This window comes from Drosophila willistoni, chromosome 3R, assembly GCF_018902025.1.
Source record: "Drosophila willistoni isolate 14030-0811.24 chromosome 3R, UCI_dwil_1.1, whole genome shotgun sequence".
Taxonomy (NCBI): Eukaryota; Metazoa; Arthropoda; class Insecta; order Diptera; family Drosophilidae; genus Drosophila; species Drosophila willistoni.
In genome coordinates this window covers 10,379,171-10,399,531 of record NC_061086.1, presented here as the reverse complement: position 1 = coordinate 10,399,531, position 20,361 = coordinate 10,379,171, and the positions used below count along the sequence as shown (strand labels likewise).

At 38.9% G+C, this 20,361-nt stretch overlaps 5 protein-coding genes across 7 annotated transcripts; 4 read left to right on the top strand and 1 right to left on the bottom strand.

Moving 5' to 3' along the window:
- Positions 1 to 113: 113 nt before the first annotated feature.
- LOC6650722 (proteoglycan 4) lies at positions 114 to 1,676 on the top strand. The gene is made up of 3 exons (XM_002073481.3): positions 114 to 424; positions 482 to 570; positions 625 to 1,676. Exons 1-3 carry the CDS (start codon positions 153 to 155, stop codon positions 1,584 to 1,586), a joined length of 1,323 nt encoding a protein of 440 aa, XP_002073517.3. The 5' UTR covers positions 114 to 152; the 3' UTR covers positions 1,587 to 1,676.
- A 757-nt stretch (positions 1,677 to 2,433) lies between these two features.
- LOC6650721 (mediator of RNA polymerase II transcription subunit 15) lies at positions 2,434 to 7,102 on the top strand. 3 transcript variants are annotated; one of them, XM_023180239.2, is made up of 7 exons: positions 2,434 to 2,683; positions 2,755 to 2,913; positions 4,597 to 5,149; positions 5,216 to 5,325; positions 5,448 to 5,810; positions 5,932 to 6,354; positions 6,543 to 7,102. In XM_023180239.2, exons 2-7 carry the CDS (start codon positions 2,842 to 2,844, stop codon positions 6,879 to 6,881), a joined length of 1,860 nt encoding a protein of 619 aa, XP_023036007.1. In that variant the 5' UTR covers positions 2,434 to 2,683; positions 2,755 to 2,841; the 3' UTR covers positions 6,882 to 7,102. The 3 variants fall into 3 exon arrangements, with proteins under 3 accessions (XP_023036007.1, XP_023036005.1, XP_023036006.1); XM_023180237.2 differs by lacking the exon at positions 6,543 to 7,102 and having other exon boundaries at positions 5,920 to 5,987; XM_023180238.2 differs by lacking the exons at positions 2,434 to 2,683; positions 2,755 to 2,913; positions 6,543 to 7,102 and adding an exon at positions 3,499 to 3,943 and having other exon boundaries at positions 5,920 to 5,987.
- A 3,151-nt stretch (positions 7,103 to 10,253) lies between these two features.
- On the top strand, positions 10,254 to 12,003 carry LOC6650719 (putative uncharacterized protein DDB_G0282129). Its single transcript, XM_002073478.4, has one exon. The coding sequence runs from the start codon at positions 10,336 to 10,338 to the stop codon at positions 11,698 to 11,700; it is 1,365 nt and encodes a 454-aa protein (XP_002073514.1). The 5' UTR covers positions 10,254 to 10,335; the 3' UTR covers positions 11,701 to 12,003.
- A 3,138-nt stretch (positions 12,004 to 15,141) lies between these two features.
- Positions 15,142 to 16,360, top strand: LOC6650718. The gene is made up of 3 exons (XM_002073477.1): positions 15,142 to 15,159; positions 15,235 to 15,474; positions 15,536 to 16,360. The coding sequence occupies exons 1-3, from the start codon at positions 15,142 to 15,144 to the stop codon at positions 16,358 to 16,360; spliced, it is 1,083 nt and encodes a 360-aa protein (XP_002073513.1).
- Positions 16,361 to 18,416: 2,056 nt separating this feature from the next.
- Positions 18,417 to 19,664, bottom strand: LOC6650717 (pupal cuticle protein Edg-78E). The gene is made up of 3 exons (XM_002073476.4): positions 19,467 to 19,664; positions 19,116 to 19,366; positions 18,417 to 19,038 (listed from the first exon to the last, which is right to left on the bottom strand). Exons 1-3 carry the CDS (start codon positions 19,476 to 19,478, stop codon positions 18,594 to 18,596), a joined length of 708 nt encoding a protein of 235 aa, XP_002073512.1. The 5' UTR covers positions 19,479 to 19,664; the 3' UTR covers positions 18,417 to 18,593.
- Positions 19,665 to 20,361: the final 697 nt, after the last annotated feature.

Below are 20,361 nucleotides of genomic sequence, written 5' to 3'. Positions count from 1 at the left end.
TATTTGCAACTATCCATCTATGAAATCAACTGAAAAGTGTGTGAATTAAGTTTAAGATGTCAAAATGTGTAAAATATTAAAAACCATAAAAGAGAAATAAAACTTGAAACAACAAAATATACATAAAATACAATTCTATTTAAAAAAAAAAAATGTTTGAGAATTCGCTGCTCATTATTAAGCCAGATTATATGCACAAGCGTCGTCCGGTGCTTCTGAAACTATTGGCCGAAGGATTCCTTATACAGGGAAGTCGCAAACTAAACTTTTCCCCAGAATCGGCCGCCGAGTTCTATTCCGATTTTGAAGATGAGAAAGGTTTTATGCTAGAGGTCATATTGCTCTCCAAAGGAGTCTCTGAAGCATTTATATTGACAAAAGAGAATGGAGTCCAGGATCTACTTAATACTATGATTTGTTATTTGTAAGTTTTAGAATTATTTCATTCCCAGGCTATCGGCTAAATGGAAATCTTCTGCAGTGGCTCTGCCTCGGAGCTGGAGCGGAATATACATGTAACCAAACATGGCAGGAGTGTGGCTCGTGAAATTAATTTCATTTATCCCAATTGTAAGTTCAATAAGTGAAATTTGAAACATTTTATGATATATTATATGATCGCAGATATCCATGAGCCGACGACATTCTTTGATCGCAATGAATTCTGTAATCGTCCAATGCTTAAACCGCTAATTGCTGAAATTTATGATATCCTGCAGAATGCCGATTGCAGTCAGGAGAATTGGAAATCCCGTGTAGCGGAATATTTGGCCCGCAGTAATCCAACATTGCCCCAGATAAGCAATCAGTGTCAAGTGCGTCCCGACGCCATGATACAGGATAAGGCTCAGCAAACTAAAATGACATATGCCTCCACTGCGGCAGGGGCCAAGCCGAAGGAACACAAAACTGATAGCAGTTCAGTTATGTCCACCACATCGCCACACTCCTCCATGTTGCTGACCACGTCCTCGTGTGTGACCTGCGGCGGTTTCGATCACACCGAACCCTGCATCTCTGAGTTGGATCTAAATAAACGCTTGGAGCCGCAGACTGTTGAGAAAATATGCACTGAAGAGGAAATCATATGGAAAGAGATTGTGGTCTATGAGGAAGCTCTGCCTGAGGAGGAAGAGCCCGAGCCACGTGACTTTTTAGCCGTAATCGATGAAGATGAGGGTGAAGGAGAAGCTGACAAAGATTCTGGCCAGCCGTCGGATACAGAATCAGTTCACAGTATTGGTGGTTCACCTATGCGACATTCTGAACCGGAAGCAGAGCCTGAAGCTGAGCCTGAACAGGAGACAAAGTTAGAAATTGAACCTCAACCAGAAGCTGTAGTGGAAATAGTTCCAGAACCTAAGCCAGAGCCTGAGGCAGTACCTGAGCCAGAACCTGTGCCCGCAGCTGAGCCAGAACCTGAGGCCGAACCTGTGCCAGAACCTGAGCCAGAACCCGCTCCAGAAGAACCCGAGCCAACTCCCATAGAAGTAGAAGCAGAACCAGCAGCTCCAATGGAGGAAGAGGCTGCTGTTGCCGGTGAGGATGAGGTTGTTGGGGAATCCCCTCTCGAAGAGGCTGATTAACACCTGTTGAATTTACGTTTATGTTTTGGCCCAAATCTTGCCTGGCAAAAAAATTTATGTATAGAAAAAATGGCAACTGCTAAAAAACAATGCACTCGTTTTTGTTTATTTCTCACCCATCTACACCTACACCTACGCCCCTTGCACCTCCTCCATCGCCGGCAATGCGCATTCGCACGGGGCGGTGGAGGCGCCCTTGCAATTTTTGCACTCACCCGAAACCAGAAACCAGTTTTTCACTCACGAAAGTGGGGGATAGCGGAAGCTCGATTTGGTCAGAGTGAATTCGAGTTCCCGCCAGGAATGCAGCAGAAGCGCAGTAAGCAATATTACCCACAATTTTTTTGCTTTTGCTTTTGGAAGGAGTCCGAAAAAATAGTGTCAAATATAATTTATGGACTAACTGTCGCTGCGTGTGCAAATTTTAGCATACTTTTGCGCGCTTAAAATTGAAAGACATCAATTTGCCTAAGTAACCCAATTAAAAATTTATTAATAAATCAAATATGTAAATTATTTTTGGCATCGATTTTTCATTTTTCAAAACTTTAAGTACAAATAGAATGAAAGGAGAAAAAGAAGCATGAGTCAACGAGTAGTTGGTCAGTAGATTGCAATACCCAAATGAATTTGGCATACATACAAATAATTTGTGTGTATACAAGTGACTGAAAGTTTTTGTTTCTGTTTTCTATTGCATCAAAGTACAGCCAGCCCAACCAAAGTTCCAGTTAATATGTAAATGTTTGCTGTCCAACAAGAAGAGACAAAATTAGATAAACAAAAAAATGCTGCAAATAAACAACCAACAACAACAACATCAGCACATTCACCTGCAACACACACCAACAGCAACAACGGCGACAACAACACATCAGCAGCAACAGCAACTGTTGCATTTAAATGCAACAAATGTCAGCCAAATCATTGTGGACGATTCGTTTGAGAATTTCAGTACCGATCTAAATTTTACCACATATTCGGAGCTATGTCGTCTCTGTGCCATCCACAATGGTCCACCCAAAATCCATATATTCGAATCAGAAGCCGAACAATTTCAAGTTCTCTACAAATTGCGAACTCTGCTGCAGTTGAATGTGAGTAGACAGCGAATAAACACCAAAAACTTTGTATTTGTTGCATGTTTATTAGACTGACTGCTTGGCAGGTTAGCAAGGATGACTACCTGCCCAAGTATATCTGTGAGCCGTGTCTGGGTAAATTGGAACGGCTTGATGATTGGCGCCAAATTTGCATGCAAAACGAAAGCATGCTCAGAAATTATGCTGTCTCCATGCAAACGGTGAGGGCCACCATAGATTTTCAGGTGAGTGAAATGGAAATAGGTAAACAAATGGCTTAGCTTTAAATGCAATTGGCAGTGGCAATGGGTAATTAATACTATTATTTATAAAAGTGGATTCAAGAGAAACGATACAATACTTACTACACTCATTTTTCAAACTAATTGGTTATTAAAGTAAGCAAACAAATAAAAAGTTTCTCTAATGAAATTTATACCAAAATTTAACTCATAATATCATAAAGGTTCTTTTTCACTCTTGTCTCATCAGTAATGACCAGAGATCTTGAGTAGAAACTAGTTTGATAACGCCAACAACAGATTGTCATTGTTAGGCTCGCAAATTTGAAATGGGGGGATTTCGGGTGTTTCAATTCATAACCGTTCCATTTGTTCTCTCGTTCCAAAACAACCACCATTATCTCTCCACCACCACCAGCACCACAATATCCACCACCACCACCAACAATAAACAATCTTATGCAGAGAGAAGAGCGAGAGAACCAAATAAAAGCCAAAAAAAGCTCTCACAACGAATCTCAGTGCTACGACGCTATGGCGCCGTATGGTATGCAATGCTTTTTATCGCTTCCGCCTTCGCTCAGGCCAAGCTGGTGCCCAGTGCCAGAGTTCAGTATCTGTCGGCCGTTGCTGCCATCGTCGTTGCCGACGTTTTTGTACGTAGTCCAAACAGTCTTCGTCCTGTTTTCCGTAGAAATAGAAAGAAAAAAAAAGTAAAAAAAATAACAAATAATTACTCAAATATTACTCGACTGCGCGTCGACGTCGACTCCAAATCAGTTTCGCAATACATACACAAACAAAAGGTGCTGGGCTCTGGCTCAAAAGGAAGTAGACGGCAAAACGAATTTTTGCTGAAATTTCTACATTAATTTCCTGCAACAAGGAAAGAAAAAAGAAGGAAAGCTGAAAAAGATAAAATAAAATACGGAAGTGAAATATTAAATTTTGCCGCGAATATTATACGAAAAAATTCTCAAATCGAACGGCTGCAAATTGAAAGCGGTCCGTTTCTTATTGATTTTCAATTGTGGTAAGCAAAAGCAAAAGGCAAAAAATAAAACCAACAAAAGCAAAGGCAAAAAAAAAAAAAAAAACGAAAACTGGCAGTGAAAAGTGTCAATACTAAAAGCCAACAACATATACATATATACGGGAGGCGTGGGGGGCAACAAAATGTATTGCAAAATGGCAAAATGACTTCAAAGTTGCCCGTATTAAAAGTGTTTTGATTAAAGTGTTTTGTGCAAAAAACAAAATTTGTTGTTGGGCCCGCGCCTAAAATAAATTCAAGCAGACACGGAAAACCCTCATACCGCCAAAGTCAGAGGAGAAAAAAAAACAAGGAAAAGGGAACCAAGAGCGGCCGGCATACACACATAACCGTCGATCCAAGCAAAAAAAAGCTCAAGTCACAAATTTTTGCGCAAGGGCAGGCAGTAACTGCCGAGTTGAGTGCTTTGTGGGCATGCTACAATACGTACATACGTCTCTTCGTCTTCCCTTTCCCCTCATTAAAGTACAATAATTCAGTTGGCAGCGAGGGGTTGACGTTAAATTTCGCAACACTCGCGAACACCCTTCGTATTATTAGGGGTGGAAACACTCAGTGACCACTCAATACTGTTTCATTCCGCAATGTTTCACTGTGTTTCGGTTTCTCGTTGTGGTTTTTTTTTCATGTAGGACGGCACCGTTAACATGGATAAGATGACGGTGGCCCAAAAGAATGCATATCTGGAGGCTCACATGGCTGTTCAGCAGCAGATGGCACAGGCGGCCATACAATTCAAACAGCAGGCTTCACAGCAGCAGCAGAACTCACCTACGACCAATAATAACCAAAACGGCATGCAACAGCAGCAGCAGCAGCAACAACAGCAACAGCAGCAACAACAACAACAGCAGCAGCAGCAGCAACAACAACACTATGCCACCATTAAGGTGCCACAGATAAGTTCCTCGAGTTCAGCTGGAGCTGCGGTTGCAGCATCAGGTGAAAGCACCTTCACCGTGCCCGACGATGGCATGGGTTTCGAAGGTGGAGTACGAGTACTACAGAGCCTTGGGACTTGGTCGGCGGCAGAGCAGTTATCGTATAATATACCCAAACCGAACCTCATACCATTCACAGAGCCATATGTGGAGGGTGGATCAATGCATCCGGCCAGTCGCCTCAAGGCCCTACAACAGGTTCAGCAGGCATCCTCCGGCATACGCAAAACAAATCCCTCAAAATGTAAGCAAGGACGAAGAAGTAGTAACCATTGCTTTGTTTCTCTAACTGTTCTCCCTGTCGTTTTAGCCACCAACAAAGCATTTGAGTGCACTGTCTGCGGAAAGGGTTTGGCCCGCAAGGATAAATTGACCATTCACATGCGTATTCATACTGGCGAGAAGCCCTATATTTGTGAAGTATAAACTAACCCAGAGCCCTGATCTCTCACCCAAGAATGGCACTTACTAACCACTCTCTCTCTCTCTCTTTCTCTCTGTCTCTCGTTCTGTTTCTCCTTAATTTCAACCATTTAATGCAGGTGTGCAATAAGGCTTTTGCACGCCGCGATAAACTTGTGATCCACATGAATAAATTCAAGCATGTGACACCGACAAATATAGCACCGCTTGGCAAGCGGCTGAATAATATGGTCAAGAAGAAAGAGCAACCGGATCCGCCGCCAGAGGATAACAAACAGAGTCTGGAATTGCAGTTACAGCAACAGGCCGTCCAGGTGGCCGCTCAAAATATTATAGTGCAATCGGCCCAAGGTACGCCGGCGGCCATACCTGGCATCATTATACCACATCACCAGCAACAGTTGTCCTGGACTTGTGAGTTGTGTGGGCGAATGTTTTCGAGCCGGGATGAATGGTCGATTCACGCCAAGAGCCATCTGGAGGTGAGAAAAAGAAGTCGGTTGAACGAAATTATTACCTAGTCAATGGATGGATTTAACTTGGGTTAGGAATGGTTAAGAATTGGACTAATCGCAAATTCTTATTTTTCAGTATTGACAACAGGAACGGCTAGTCGTAGAGTCAACAAAACCAACATCAGCAGCAGCAGCAGCAGTAGTAACAGTTGCAACACCAGCAGCAGCAGCAACAACAGCAATTGCTAAGGTCAGCAGCAGCAATAGTCGCCTATATCAAATCGATGCAAATCAAAATCAAATACAAATGGATGCTCACACACGCAAGCAGAAGATAATCATACAAAATCAGATGATACTCAATGGCCAACAACAGCAACAACAACACCAACAGCAGCTGCAACAGACACCGCAGCAACATGTGTCTGTTAGTAAGAAAGCCCGCAAGCAGCAGCAGCAGCAGCAGCAACCACATCATCACCAGCAACAACACCAACAAATTATGTACAACAATAGCCACCAGAACAACAACATCAACACCGGCAACAACGGCACACAGCAGGGCCAAGAAGTAACTACCTATTAACCAAATCAACAAAAAAATATTTCAAATCAACAACAAGAACATCTAAAAACAACAACACCTACAGCCCAACAACAACAATAACAACACATTTTGCAAAACCCTCTTTTTGTATCTTTCTCTCTATGTCTGTTTCGTCTGTTATCCCCTTTCCATAACTTTTCTACCCTGCCCAGGTGTCGGTGCCCGTCTCCCACATCATTGCGAACTCACCGACAGCGGCCACCTACATGCAGGCCCAGCTAAATGACGCCAGCAACATGCCCATTGTCACTTACAATGGCAATCAATACTGTGTTATAACCCGAGCACCCGATGCCGTCGATGTTGATATCCAGAAGCCTCTGGACTATGGCCAGGCCAATAATCCTCCAGTCGCCACAGCGACAACCAACATAATAGTCATGTCGCCCATGCAATTGCTGCCATCGCAGCAGCAACATCAACAACAACACCAGCAACAACTGCAGCAGCAGCAGCATCAGCCACCACACCAACAGCAATTGCTACAGTAAGTCACAATGAGGCGAGGATGAGGATGATTGGCCAGGCTCAAGGCTAACTTGATGGTCAATCATAGCTGGCACTTGAAGGTGGCCGGTGAAAGGCCAAAGAAAGGCCGCAAATTGCCCGCAGCCGCAGGTGAAAAACGATCAAGCCTCATCATAGTTTTACTGCAAGCAGCAAAAAAACGAAAAACCAAAAATACAAATTGTAAATAAAGTTTTTAAAAAACACTAAAAGCAAACCCAAAAAAACAAAAAAAAAAAACCTACATAAACCAAAAAATCAAACCTAATTATATGTTTAACCATATTTCCATAGCAGATCCATAGCAAGGCCAGTAATAATTTTCACATAAACATAAACTATTTCCCCATATACAAGAGCAGCACAGTTTGTAAATGTTTCCAAACTAATCTCAAGTCAAATCAAAAACCAAAAACTGTAAACTGCAACAACTAACTAGTCTAAGTCCAAGCAATTTTACATATCCACTAAAACAAAACAAAATAAAAAGAAAAAAAAATCGAAATCAACAAACACAACATAAAAAGAATAAAAGAGATATGGAAACACCGAAATAGGACAGCCATTAAACTGAGATATAATTTTTGATGCAGTTTTTTCTCTTGATTTGCACAGCAAATTTAATAATCTTCACCTAAACTAGAACTACCAACCAAAATAGGAGCCCAATAAATCGTATCCGGATTCGATTCGGTATGCCATTTACATTATGTATGTGTATAAAAGAAATCATTGTATGTGTTTTTCTAATGATTGTTTGTAAATTACGCTAATTGTAATCCAAAAACTTTTTGTCTTCTAATTACCTAACATCACAAGAACAAAACATCAACAGAATATTACCAAGTAGTTAAGTAGTGTCCATCAAACAACAAACAAATTCCCTATGCAGCAAACAAATAAAACAAAAATGGAAACTCTAAATGAAATAGAACTTTAAAACAGCAAACAAGCGAAATGAAACATAATTAAATAAAACGAAAACAAACAAAAAAAATCTTAAAAATAAAAAAAAAAATAAAACAAAAAATTGTAACTCTTTCAATTCACAAGTCACAAAATCCATTCATGGTGGACATTAATTGGCAACTGTTGTCGTTCACTCAAAACTACAAAAAAAAACTACACAGACGACAAGCATGGGCTTAGCCAATAAAAGGTGTTTTTATCTAACTAAAAATCAATTCAAATACGCGAAAGAATTCCATGTACAAAAATATATATTACAAATGGGTAAATTTGGGTAATACAAAATTCTGAATAGTCTTTGACTATATAAATTTTAAGAAAAGTATTATATTCTTTATCAGCATAAGAAGACCCGTCATATAGCCATGTCTGCCTTTCTAGTTCTTTGTGTGAATCAACGTCTATTCAACCTCATCGTCAGTGTTAAAATTTGTATGTTGGTTTTTCTATAACGACTTCAACTGCATCGGACCAAAATATCATTTAGTTCTACAAACAATCGTTCAAAAATTTAACGTTAACTCTTGAATGTACCAGCCCGTTCATTCAAAAACAACAACAAGAACAGGGGGAAAACTGAGTACCTTAAAATTGTCCTTGTTTATTAAGGATAAAGACTTGTTTTGTAATAACTTTTAACAAGCGATTTATCTGTTTTTATTTTAAACTAATTTCTAACCTTAGAAATAATATTTCAGGCCGATAAAACTCAAGCCCAGAGACCAGAGTACACTTTTCTAATAGATTATGATGCGCCTAATCTGAATATGTTCTCCAAGTTGTTTTTACAACTATCTTATATTTCTTTTAAATTTTTTTCCCCTAAATTTGTGCACTATTCGCTTTTTTAAAGATTTTTTAAATATAAATGCATTAATGCATTTGGAACATTTCTAAAGGCGAATCTTTGACTAAAATAATTCAAGCTAGAATTATAAATGCTACACTATTTGGAATATTTCATGAAAGCGTTATAAAAAGTTTAGCGACTTGATGACTCTTTTATAGGGAAGTCAATAAATATATTAATTTTTTAATGATACTTTTACGACTATCTCCAGATTGCAGTTTTCAAACTCCACGTTGGAAAAAACAGAAGTCAAACGTGTATTCGCCCGAAGACGATCTCCAAAAAAGATAGAAATATATGGGGAAATAATCCAAGAAAGGAACCAATTCGTGTATATTATACAGGTTTGATATATTTTAAAACAGTTTTTGAGTTTTACATAGTTTAACTATGTACATTTAATGGATATATCAAAATCTGTATTATTTTCCAAGCTGTTGTTAATAACTTGTTATCATATAAATTCGAGTATATATGATTCGTATATGATTATTGTCAGACTATCCCATTTAGAGATAGACGTAGTAGGCTACAATTATAAGAAATTTGAAATTTGACATGAAACAATATGCCATACAATAATTCGAAATGTTGATAAACCTCCACCCCACCCTCTTCTTATTTAAAGTTATTCTTTTAATGCAGCCGAAAAATGTCAACGAGTGAGGAAATGATTCAATTTCAAAACGAAATGTTCTCATTTGATAAGCTAAAAATACCCCATGAAAACGTTTATCAAGTAGCAAGTCACTTGAAACCCCTTTGAAAATATAAACCAAACTTTTGAGCTATAATTTTACTCACAAACGTTTGTCATCAAATTATTCATAGTGAGCAAAAATTATTGTAGAAAGTTTCAAAAATGATTTATCAACGATGTTCACAATATTTCATTGAGTCTAAAGCCAATTAAGCAATTAAATTGTTAAACAAATCTTAATTGCATTGATTTAACAAAAACTTTTTAAAAGGAAAATCTAATAATAAGTTACTAAGGTCTCGCTTGGCCTACTATAGTTTGTTTTCTAGATCAAGATCAACTGTGAAACAGGGTTGTGATATAGCCCCTGCTGAATAACTTAACGCCAACCATGTGTCCAAATATTTCTATGTAGGCCTTTAACACTGTTCTTAGATCTCAAAATCAAGCTGCCAAAAAAGAAAAATAATATTTGTTCTTTTGGTCAGCGCCAAGTAAGAGAGACACACACGAAAAGCGAGTTTAACGAAAAACCAAATTGAAAAATGTTGGCAATTTGACCTTAAATGGAAACTTGTCGCAGTCGCAGCAAATAAATTTCTACTTCAAATGTTGGGGTTTGGTTTTGTTGTTGTTAATTTAGTTGTTTTATGTTGTTGTTTTTGTTGTTGTTTTTTGTTTTCGCAAGAATTGCAAATTAGTTGAACTGACTGGGCCCGCAGCTGATCACCTGAACAAACTCGAACTCAATGTTCGACGCCTACGATGAGATGACGATGCCCGCCGCCGCCGACTACGAGATGACAGTTTGCCAGTTGCGAGTTGCTGTTGCTCAGTTGAGTTGGGTTCTTTGTGTCAGTCGGTTTTCGGAGCAGACACCTAACAGTTGGTTGACCAATCGAACAAACAGATTTCGAGAATGTTGAATGGCAAATTCTATACTGGTTTGCCACCAAAAATGGTGGAACGCCAGGGAGCCAGCTCGAGAAGTTGTAATCGCCAGGAATCGCACTTCTTTTGGCCAGATGACACACAGATGGATAGTGCCGTGGAGACGCGTGTCAAGCGACGCAATAGTTTGCAATTGGAGAAACCCAGACAATTGGATAGATCATCGTCGGTTCAAGTTGATGGCAACCCAGTGGATACTCGACAAATGTTTCACAAGGAGTTTGCCAAATCCTCCATCAATTTTTATGATAATTTACAACAGGCGCCAGATACAAATGCCAGACCCAGATTGCTGAGGGGCCTACGCCGCGAAGTGACACCCAAGCTAACCGAAGTTAAGCCCTACATGGAAGAGAAGTCCAGCGAGTTAACCCCCTTGGATAAGCAAGATAGACGCCAACAGGCGTATAGTTCAAAGATTCAATTCTACGATTATGTAAATGAGGCCACGCAAAATAATGCCAGGAGACCTAAAATGGATATGAACGATAAACGTGAAATGGAGCTCAATTCCAAGAATAGTCCCAAATTGCAAGTGAAACGTAATGTGCGCAGTTTGAGCATGGAAATGGAATCAGAATCACCGCCAATTATCACTAAGAAACCATTAAATGATCAAATAATCACAGAGCGACGACGTCCTGTACTCTTGTTACCCAAGAAAATCCTGAAGCATCAGGAGCCCAAACGTGGCTCAGACTATGTGGACTACAATGCAATGGACAATGAGATGCGTAAATTACGTTTACGCAGTCCGGCACCCCAAAAGAAACATGTGACCTACAATGAAGAGGCGGCCGAGTATGCCTACTTTAAGGATGGAGAAGGGTTTGCCGATGATCGTTATGATCATCAGCCATCATACCATCGAGAGCAGCAGCAGCAGCAGCAATATTCATCGACGCCAAATATGTCGACAGGAAGTCGTTCATCACAGCGACCACCATATGGGGAAACTAGTCGTGGCAGTGCCAGAGAAATACAATCATTAAATAATAATAAAAATCTACACTATAATCATTACAATAACAACAACAACAACAATAATACACGGAAAATCTTGCCAAAATTGCCAGAGACAGAGCCAAGAACACGATATTCTGATGACACACAAGCAGCAACAAAAACCACAACAACAACTACAACAAAAACCACATTTGAAGTGGAAGCAGCTACTCCCCCCTCTGATCCACGTAAACACCTGCGAAGCAGCCTCTGCTTCAATGGCGATGCTCTGGTTGTGGGCGGCCAAGCAGCGACATCAACTACGGCAACTTCCCTTGCACGGCACAGCTCGGCCGGACAGCGCATAAGCGTGGGTTTGCCCGATTGAAAGCTCTTGGCTTACCATACATCACTCCCTCTCTCTCTGTCTCTATCTCTCTCTACATATTTACCCCTACCTATGTATAAGTTATTCAATATTTGTGTCGTTTGTTTTGATTGCAATGCGACTTGGCCTGCAGTCGTCGCTGCATTGTTAACTGAAAAAAAAAAAACAGTCGACGACTGACGACGACGACGACGACTTTCTGGCACCCACATCACTCCAATTCGGTATGGCAAATTAAATATCAACGTTTTGGCTTTTGAATCTAATTTATGTCTAGAGCTAATGATATTGCCTAATTTGTGAGCAGCTTAATTTTTTGTTGTTCTTTTTGTTTCTTTTTCTTTTCTTTTTTTTTGTTTCTTATTTTGTTATTCAATCCGCAATGTATTAATTTAGTTTTTAAGAGATCGCAGCGAGAGATAAGTAATAAAGTAATGAAAATATGCTAATAAAAATGTTATAAAATCAAATAAAATAAGTTTTGCTTGATTTTTAATGAGACAAGTTAGCAAAATATGACTAAAATATACTGATTAATCAATCAGACTGTAAACATCGTAGCTCTCCGATTTTATTTACTTGGGAATGGAAAAAAAAAATACAAAAGGTAAGCAATCAGTGCCGGATTAAGTCAGTTCGGGTTCTGTAGCAATTGAAAAAAATAAACAAATCTAAACTATAAAGCAAATTAAAAAATCAGTTGTCAATAATATATGAATGAAAGTTGTTCAAAAACTAGCACATTTACAGATTTCGAGAGATTACGACTTCTTTCAGACTGTGTTTTCGACAATTTCTAACCAAATTATGCAATTTTGCACCTTTTAAAATGACACCAAGCACTATTTGATTTTTGAAATCAAATTTATCAATTAGCCCAAAATTTACTTGACAAGATATTTAAGCAGATTGAACGAAATCTTTGAAAATGAAGACATGAGATTTTCTAATACTCCAAGAATTAACTATATAAGAGCTTCATAAAATTGAGGTCTATTTGAATACTTTTCTCTTCTTTGACATTTGTCTCGTTTCAAAAGATAACTTGGTAAAATATAGTGACTAACATTTCAGTTTAAAACTGAATTTAAAAAGAATTTATGTTAAAATTTTTTATCAACCTACTTATTTTTCTAGGCTCTATTTTGGTAATTAGATGAACCATAAATCATTCTTTTAGTCATTAAAAATCGAGTGGCCCCTGAACACTCGCTGCCCGTAGAGTTTGCTAATCCTACTATATGGCTAATCTGGCACTGTATGCAATTTTTGCTAGTATAAGTTTTTTTTAACATCTAACTCTTCGAACATTCAAAATATAAAGTTAAACCTTTTGTGAACAACCAGAAGCTTATTGCTTTTACATACAAAAAACATATTCTTTTTGTTCAAGGATTTGTTTTAAGGTAATAGTTAACTTAATATTTTGTCGCTCCGCCATTATTTTGCAATATTTTTAGTGCAAACAAACTCCCCGTGGATCCTTAGATTAGCTTGGCTGGGTCTAAAAAAACCACTCTACCTGGACCTTTTCTCTCAAACTTTGTTTTGGTTACATCCAGCAATCCATTACAATGGGAATATCCTGTTTGAGTTCATGTTCAGGGAACAAAAATAATTTTCAACGTTTTTTATCAACCATTTATTGCTCAAATGTTTAAATATATAAGCATATATCATTCAAATAGAGTTTTTTTAATGCGAATCAGGTAAAACAATTGCTATAATAAATTATGTGCACATTTCTTTCATTGTAGTGCATTTCGTTTTACTTATTTATGGTTTTGGCTTGAAAGTCGACAGGTTGTTTGAGAGAAAAAAGGTTTAGGAAATAAGTTTCAAGTTTCAAAATTAATGTTAATAAATTGCAATTGATAAGATGGAGTACACTAAAAGTATCCCAATTGAATTTAATGTTATTAATATGTCTCTGGGCACTCAAACAACGCTCCCATTGTCATTGCCATTGGCTAGTCACCTGTCCGTTTGCCAGTTTTTAAACCCTGCCCAAACTCCTTTCACAAAATTTTCGTATTTTTTTTTCAAACATTTCACCAAAATCACAAAAAATTAAACTCTTTTGGTTGCTGCATTGTTAAATGGTAACGGAAATTTAACCAGCTTTGTGTTTCTGACAAGGCTCGCACAATGTCGTAGGAAAACGGAAATTATGACCAGATCTCTTGTCGAGTTGTTGTTGTCGTTGTTGTTGTTACTTGAACTTGAGCTTGACCTTGAGTGGAAGTGGCACCCATCCAGCAAGTGCTGCAATTATATTGAAATTGCCACAATTACATATGCAGAGAGCCAATGCGAAGCCATCAATCAGGCTTGTATCAATTTAATTAGATGATATTTAACTATAATTTTGTTTGTGTATAACCGAAATTTCCAAAACGACAAGAAAAAAGAAAAACAGTGCAAACGATATCTGGTTTTTTACGTTTTTGATTTGTTTTTGGCAGGCTAAATTAAAACAGGTGAATAGTGGAAAATAATTGTGCAATTGGCGCGTGATGAAATGTTATGCAATTTCACATGTCCATTTCCACTTCCACCTACCACCAATAACCACATCTTCCGCATTACGGATGCTGCATCCTGGCCACATAGAAAGTAGTCCAAGCATGCCAAAAGAAAAGGAAAAACATGCCAAATGCCAGTTGCCAATACATGGTCGATGGATGATGCTTCCTGCCTGGTTGCCTGCTGCCTGAACCTGAACTTTAGGCCAACAACGAGTAAGCGTTTCAAATAGACAACCAGTTTGTTGATTCACTAATGTGATAAAATACAACATCTTCTGCTACGCCCCCGCTCCTGACATTGCCACAAGTGCTTGGAGGGCCATTTATATCACTTTTGGCTAAGAGTTTAACAATTGTTATAGGTAGCTTGTACCTTTTTTCTCAGTTTAGCATTTACAAATCACAAATGTTTCTTTCTTTTAGCCATTTGATTTTTTTCTTTTTCTTTCTTTCTTTTTGTAATTACGTTCATAAACAACATTTTATTTATGCCTCTTGCGCTTGCGCTCTATTTCCTACTGGAAATGCAAATGATTTCTTGGCTAAGTTGGGTAGTAGTTGGTAGTTGGTTGTTTCCTCCGTCCAAATGCGTGAAGGCAAAACGCAGACGGCAATGCAGACGAAGATTTCAATCTCTTGGCCACGATTGCCAGTTGGTTATGTTGTTGCTGTAGCTGTAGTTGGCCCGGCAGGTTTCAATTGCAAAACATGTTACGCCAAGCCAGGTTAGAGGAGTCATCGTCATCGTCGTCGTTGTCGACGTCGTCGCTGTCTTAGCCTCTGAGGAGGAAGCTGGCATAAAACTGTTGCGATCATTGGCCAAACTTTCAGTTTCGTTGAGGCCCCACTGCTGGTTGATACTATCGACGTGCAACGTTTTTAAGTGTGCTCAAAGTGAATCTTTATACTCGAAATGCGTCTAAATTGGAACGTAAGATTTGCCCTAAGCTAATCTGATCCCTTGATCAGTTAAGAAATAAACTATAAAAAAGTATTCAACTTGTAGCTCTTATCGACCGTCCTGCTGCTTGGTTCAACGGTTTCTGGCCTAAGATCACCTAGATCGTATTATCGCCGTAGCTATTATAGTGCAGCTGCTGTCGGTCCTCCTCCAGGCTCTACTTTGAGATTAATACGTCAAGGACCTCCCAGCTATCCGCGTGCCGATCTTCAAACCAATGAGAGTAAGCGTCGGGATGTAACCAAAAAGTATCCCAAGAAAACCCATTACCGACCCTACGAATCAGTAAGTTCTGGAGCAGAAAAATTGTCAAAATTTAATCTAATCGAAAATAACCTTAAAATAGGAAGAGGATAATTATTCTGGTGAGCGTTACAACTCAGCCGAATATTCTGGAGAGTCATCAGTGCAGGATAGCCGAGAGTATACAATTGGAACCCAGATACGAGTCCAACATCCCATTACGATACCCAAAAAGGCTAGTTCCAGTGCCTCATATGGCAAGCCACATAAATATGTAACACCTGTTCCATACAAGAGCAGCAGCGGTGGGGGAGGAGGAGGAAGCGGATATGTGTCTGATGTGCATATCGCTTCGGGGGAAGAGCTCTCACCACCCAAGCGTACCAAATGGACGCCTGTGCAGTATGAACCAGAACCCGATCCCTTCCACTTGGTGCCGCCGCCGAGGGCTACGGTGGCCTCCAGTAGCAATTCCTACAGTGTTTTCGAACCCGATAACGATGATTACGATGTGGTGCCATTGCAGCGTCCCAAAAACCATGATCGCTATAAAAATGTGGCCTCCAAAAAGCAAATCGAAGCCTATTTGGAGGATCAACAAAAACTTCTGGACGATGCCATTAAACTGCAATTGCTAAATAATCCGAAATTGAAAAAGTTCTTAAAGGAGCAAGCCCAGGAAGCTCATGATGCCAGACCCGATCTTGATATTGAGGATTTTGAATCGTATCCACCGAATTTCTCTGGTCCCGGTCCGTTGCGTAGTAAATACAATGACGACAATGGCCCACCGCCCCATCCGCCCAAAGGACGACGTACTCGTCGCCGTCCACCTCCAAGGGCAGATCTGAAAAGGCCATCCATTCCGAAGCACATAATCAAACCGAAACGCAAATATCGATCCACAGCGTTGGTCATCAATGTGTAACTACATTCGAGAAGAGAGTGCAAAGAGTTAGTCGCTAATATATATGTATATTAATTTAAATATGTATTGTTATTCCTTGTTTATAGTACCTAGTGCCTGTATATATTAAAGAACTATTTTATAAATTTACCTAAGTTGCTTTTTTTGCTGGAAATAGTTGATTAAAGCTCAAAAATCTTACGAAAACGCCCTAGAATTCTCTCGTTCTAGAATATAAAATATAAAATTAGGTTGTTTTGAATCGTTTTAGAACCAAGTGGCAACACTGGATACCAGCGCCGACATCAGGTAGAGGTCAAGTATAGATGGAGCCACCTTACTATTGCCAACGACGAACTTCAGAAAAAGATGGCGCCACCGAGCAAGTGAATCAGGGCGCTAAATTTAAATTTCACTTTGAAGTTGCTACTCGTTTAGTAAATTCATGTTAGAAATTGAACTTTAAAAGAATCAAAATGATTAAATTATCTAAAATTTTTATATTTAATTTATAGGAACGTGATAATTAATGATCGGCAGAATATACATATCTTTTACTTTAGATAGAATGAGACAAACAAATCTGTGAGTTGCATTTTATTTATTATTTTATATTTTATTATATATCATTCCATTTTAAGTAAAGATGATGTACTCTGCCAATGATTTATATCTTTCTTTAGCCCAACCTGTGATGTGATATTGAATTTAAATAAACGACACTTAAATGATTTAATATAGACCCCTCCCATTTTTCAATTACAGAACACACCTGTCTCTACGCCTGAAATCGTATCTCATATACAATTAATCCCACTAGACATTCTTAGCTTTTACCTCTTTCGAAAATCCGCAATTGAGCAAGCCATGCGATTCGATTGCGAATGCTACAAGTAAAAACAAAAACAGGCAGCAAAACAGAAAAAAAAAACCAACAACAGCAACAAATACAACAATATAAATAATAATAAAAAAAAAGACAAAACAAAATTGATTTTCTTAATTGGCTGAACAATTTCAACAGCAGCTAAGCCGGACTATGTATCCAACAATTCAACAACAAGTGACCTTGAAAGCTGGACAAAGTGTTGGGTGAAAAAAGAATGCCAAACACAATTGATGTGGAAAGTACAAGCTAAAGGCTGAGTTCGAATTTGGATTGCAACAGGTCTTGAATGGAGAGGAGCGAAGATGGGGTAGAGCAAAAAGGGGCTACCAATAATCGATGGGGCATGAAATTGTGTAAAACTATGTTATTTGAAAATATTTGCGTGTTATTAAGTTGTAATAAATTAAATGAAATACAAGTCATTAATGCTAACTGAAATCTAAATTTAAGTCTCAGTCTCCCTGGAGCTTTGCTTGATCATTGATTTTGATTTAGTTTCCAACTCCCCCGCAACGCTATTTGCCATATTTTTGGCTTAGTTTTCCGCATAGGATAGCCATTGTGTTGCCGGTTCTTTTTTAACTTTTTTGGGCGTTGTTAACTTGATTTTTCATTTTCATTTTCATTGGAATTTTTGCAGAGGCAATGGCAAACCAGTTTCTAGCCTTTCCCTGTCAGTTGTTACTAGAATCGAACTGGGAGTCCAAAAATACAACAACTAACAAAATGCAAACTTGTTTGCATGCCAACAGCAACAGAAATAACTGCAGCTACATTACGTAATCCCCAGATCCAATCGTCGGGGGCGTTACTGGGAGGTGTCCGCCTCTTAAGGTGTTTAGCTAGATTTGTTAAAAATTAAATTAAGTCCATCGAACAAAAAAAATCAAATTCATTTACATAAAAGCACATGTGATTATTATTTAAGAATCTTAATCAAAAAGATATCATACAAATTGCTTTTCAAGTCCCAAAGGCCCCCATTATAGTGGATTCAGATAACATTTTGATTAACATCTTCGAACCGCACAATCACTTAAAAGTTTATTACTTTTGTTTTTTTGTTTTTACATTAAAAGGAATTGTATTAGAATTGGGTTTTCGATTTGAAAAATAAAAACTCCTAAATATACGTAGATATAGGAAGTGCTCGTATATAATATTGTATCACAAAAGAGTTTTGATGACAAAGTTTTTTTTTGTTTTTAGAAAAGAACACGAGTTTAAGAGAGTGTAGAATAGAAAAGAAAACGAATAGAGGTGTTAGAGTATGAAAGATATGCAAAATTATAGTTGTTGTTGTTGTTTGTGTTGTGTTTTTTTGTTTAAATCAATCTATAATTATCTCTCTCTCTCTCTGTTGGCTTAGACTTTGTTAAAGGAGTAGGTGAAGCCATCGGGCGTACGGTTAAGCGAAAGTTTTCCGGGTGGCGAGAAGCGATGAGGATTGGGTGTGGTTGTGGGATAATAAGCCTGTTGGGGCTGATACTGAGGAGCTGCTGGCTGATGGTAGGCAGGCTGAGGAGCTGGCTGGTAGGCAGGCTGTGGAGCTGGAGCTGGACGATACTGAGGTTGGGGGGCAGGTTGATGATACGATTGCTGTTGCTGGCTAAAGGATGGATCATTGTAGCGAGGATCGTAGGAACCATCATCACCATCATCATTGTTGCGGTAGGATGGCTGATGCTGAGGAGCTGGTGCCTGATATTGCTGTGGCTGATACTGAGGCTGTGGCTGATAGCCAGATGTGGGCACAGGCTGTGGTGGAGCTGGTGGTGCTTGTGGCAAATGATCACCAGATGCTTGGAAACTTTATTACGATACAGATAGGAAAGTCCATTATTGGGGGAAACACAGAGAGAGAGAGTTAGATATTGCGGTTCTTACCCATTCTTGCCAGCCGTATAGGAGATGCTGCGTCTTTGGCCAGAAGGATCTACATAACTGTAGCTACCATGACGTGTGCCATCGGCATCTGTTTCCTCTTTGAAATTAATGCCATCTTCCTGCTCATAGGCAGCACCGAATTTACCATCTCCCGACAGATAACGCTGCTCACTGATGATGGCCGCTGTCTTTGGATCCTGATGGTAACTTTGACTGGCAGCCAGGGCCACCAAAGTGCAGGTCAATGCAAGCTAACGAGAAATATTTCATTCAATTCAATAGTATAAAGATCACATTTTAAATCAATTCATTTTTAATGGATTGATTGATCTACACAATTAGTAAACTCACAAAGCGAAACATTTTGTGTAAATTTTGTATATCCTTGATAAGCTACTACGTAAACTGCACTCTTTTAGTATCTGAGGGGGTGAGGGGAAGCACTCGCGCCTTTACGTTCTTAGTCCGTTTATTCAAGGAGTTGGGGAGAAGGAGTTTTACTTCTCTTCTTTTTCTTTTAAGAAAATCTCTGCCTTCTTTTGCCGACCGACGTCCACGGATTTTTTCAATAAACTGCCTTCCGCAACGGCGCCGCCCAAGCTTTTTATAGTGGCTTGCCGTCAGCTCCAGTAGTTGGGAAAACCTTGGAACTGTTTCATTGTGGCGAGACTCTTGGCCCGCCCGCCTAGCTCTATCGGCAGCAGTTGCTCTTGTTTCTCCTGTTGTTATTGTTGCCGTTGTTGTATTAACCAGTAACAATAACAAGAATTGAGCTAAGTGCTCCAATAAGTCAACTTTTTAGCTGTTGTTGTTGCTGCTGCTGCTGCTGGTGTTGGCAAGTAGTTTTACCAGTTTTGCACTCTTTCGCTTTTATGTCTCAGTATCTACTTTTGCTTTCTATAAGTATATAAGTCTACTTATCTACTTATTGTACTAATATCCCCGTGAGTAAAACTATTTTTTAATTATTTGTACATTTCAATTTTTTACAAGTTTAATGCTTTCCTCCACATCATGCAGCAGCAGCATATCTCAAATAAATTGTATAAAATATTAACAATTAGTTCTGCTCCCAGCATGATGCAATTTTTCTTGGCAATCATTTAATTTTGACCAATAAACAAGTTGCACATAAAGCCCAGAGCGTTGCACATGACCAATCCCAAAAAAAAGTACAAATCAAAACTGCAAACGATCAGACAAAAAAAAAAAAAAAACAACAATAGCTCATAAAATAAGGTGAGGT

Coding starts and splice junctions, on each gene's coding strand:
- LOC6650722 (XM_002073481.3), top strand. CDS start 153: ATGTTTGAGAATTCGCTGCTCATTATTAAGCCAGATTATATGCACAAG. Junction 425..481: donor AATACTATGATTTGTTATTT/GTAAGTTTTAGA, acceptor AATCTTCTGCAG/TGGCTCTGCCTCGGAGCTGG. Junction 571..624: donor TAATTTCATTTATCCCAATT/GTAAGTTCAATA, acceptor ATATGATCGCAG/ATATCCATGAGCCGACGACA.
- LOC6650721 (XM_023180239.2), top strand. CDS start 2,842: ATGCAAAACGAAAGCATGCTCAGAAATTATGCTGTCTCCATGCAAACG. Junction 5,150..5,215: donor CAAAACAAATCCCTCAAAAT/GTAAGCAAGGAC, acceptor CTGTCGTTTTAG/CCACCAACAAAGCATTTGAG. Junction 6,355..6,542: donor GCACACAGCAGGGCCAAGAA/GTAACTACCTAT, acceptor TACCCTGCCCAG/GTGTCGGTGCCCGTCTCCCA.
- LOC6650719 (XM_002073478.4), top strand. CDS start 10,336: ATGTTGAATGGCAAATTCTATACTGGTTTGCCACCAAAAATGGTGGAA.
- LOC6650718 (XM_002073477.1), top strand. Junction 15,475..15,535: donor ATTACCGACCCTACGAATCA/GTAAGTTCTGGA, acceptor ACCTTAAAATAG/GAAGAGGATAATTATTCTGG.
- LOC6650717 (XM_002073476.4), bottom strand. Junction 19,039..19,115: donor TATACGGCTGGCAAGAATGG/GTAAGAACCGCA, acceptor ATCGTAATAAAG/TTTCCAAGCATCTGGTGATC.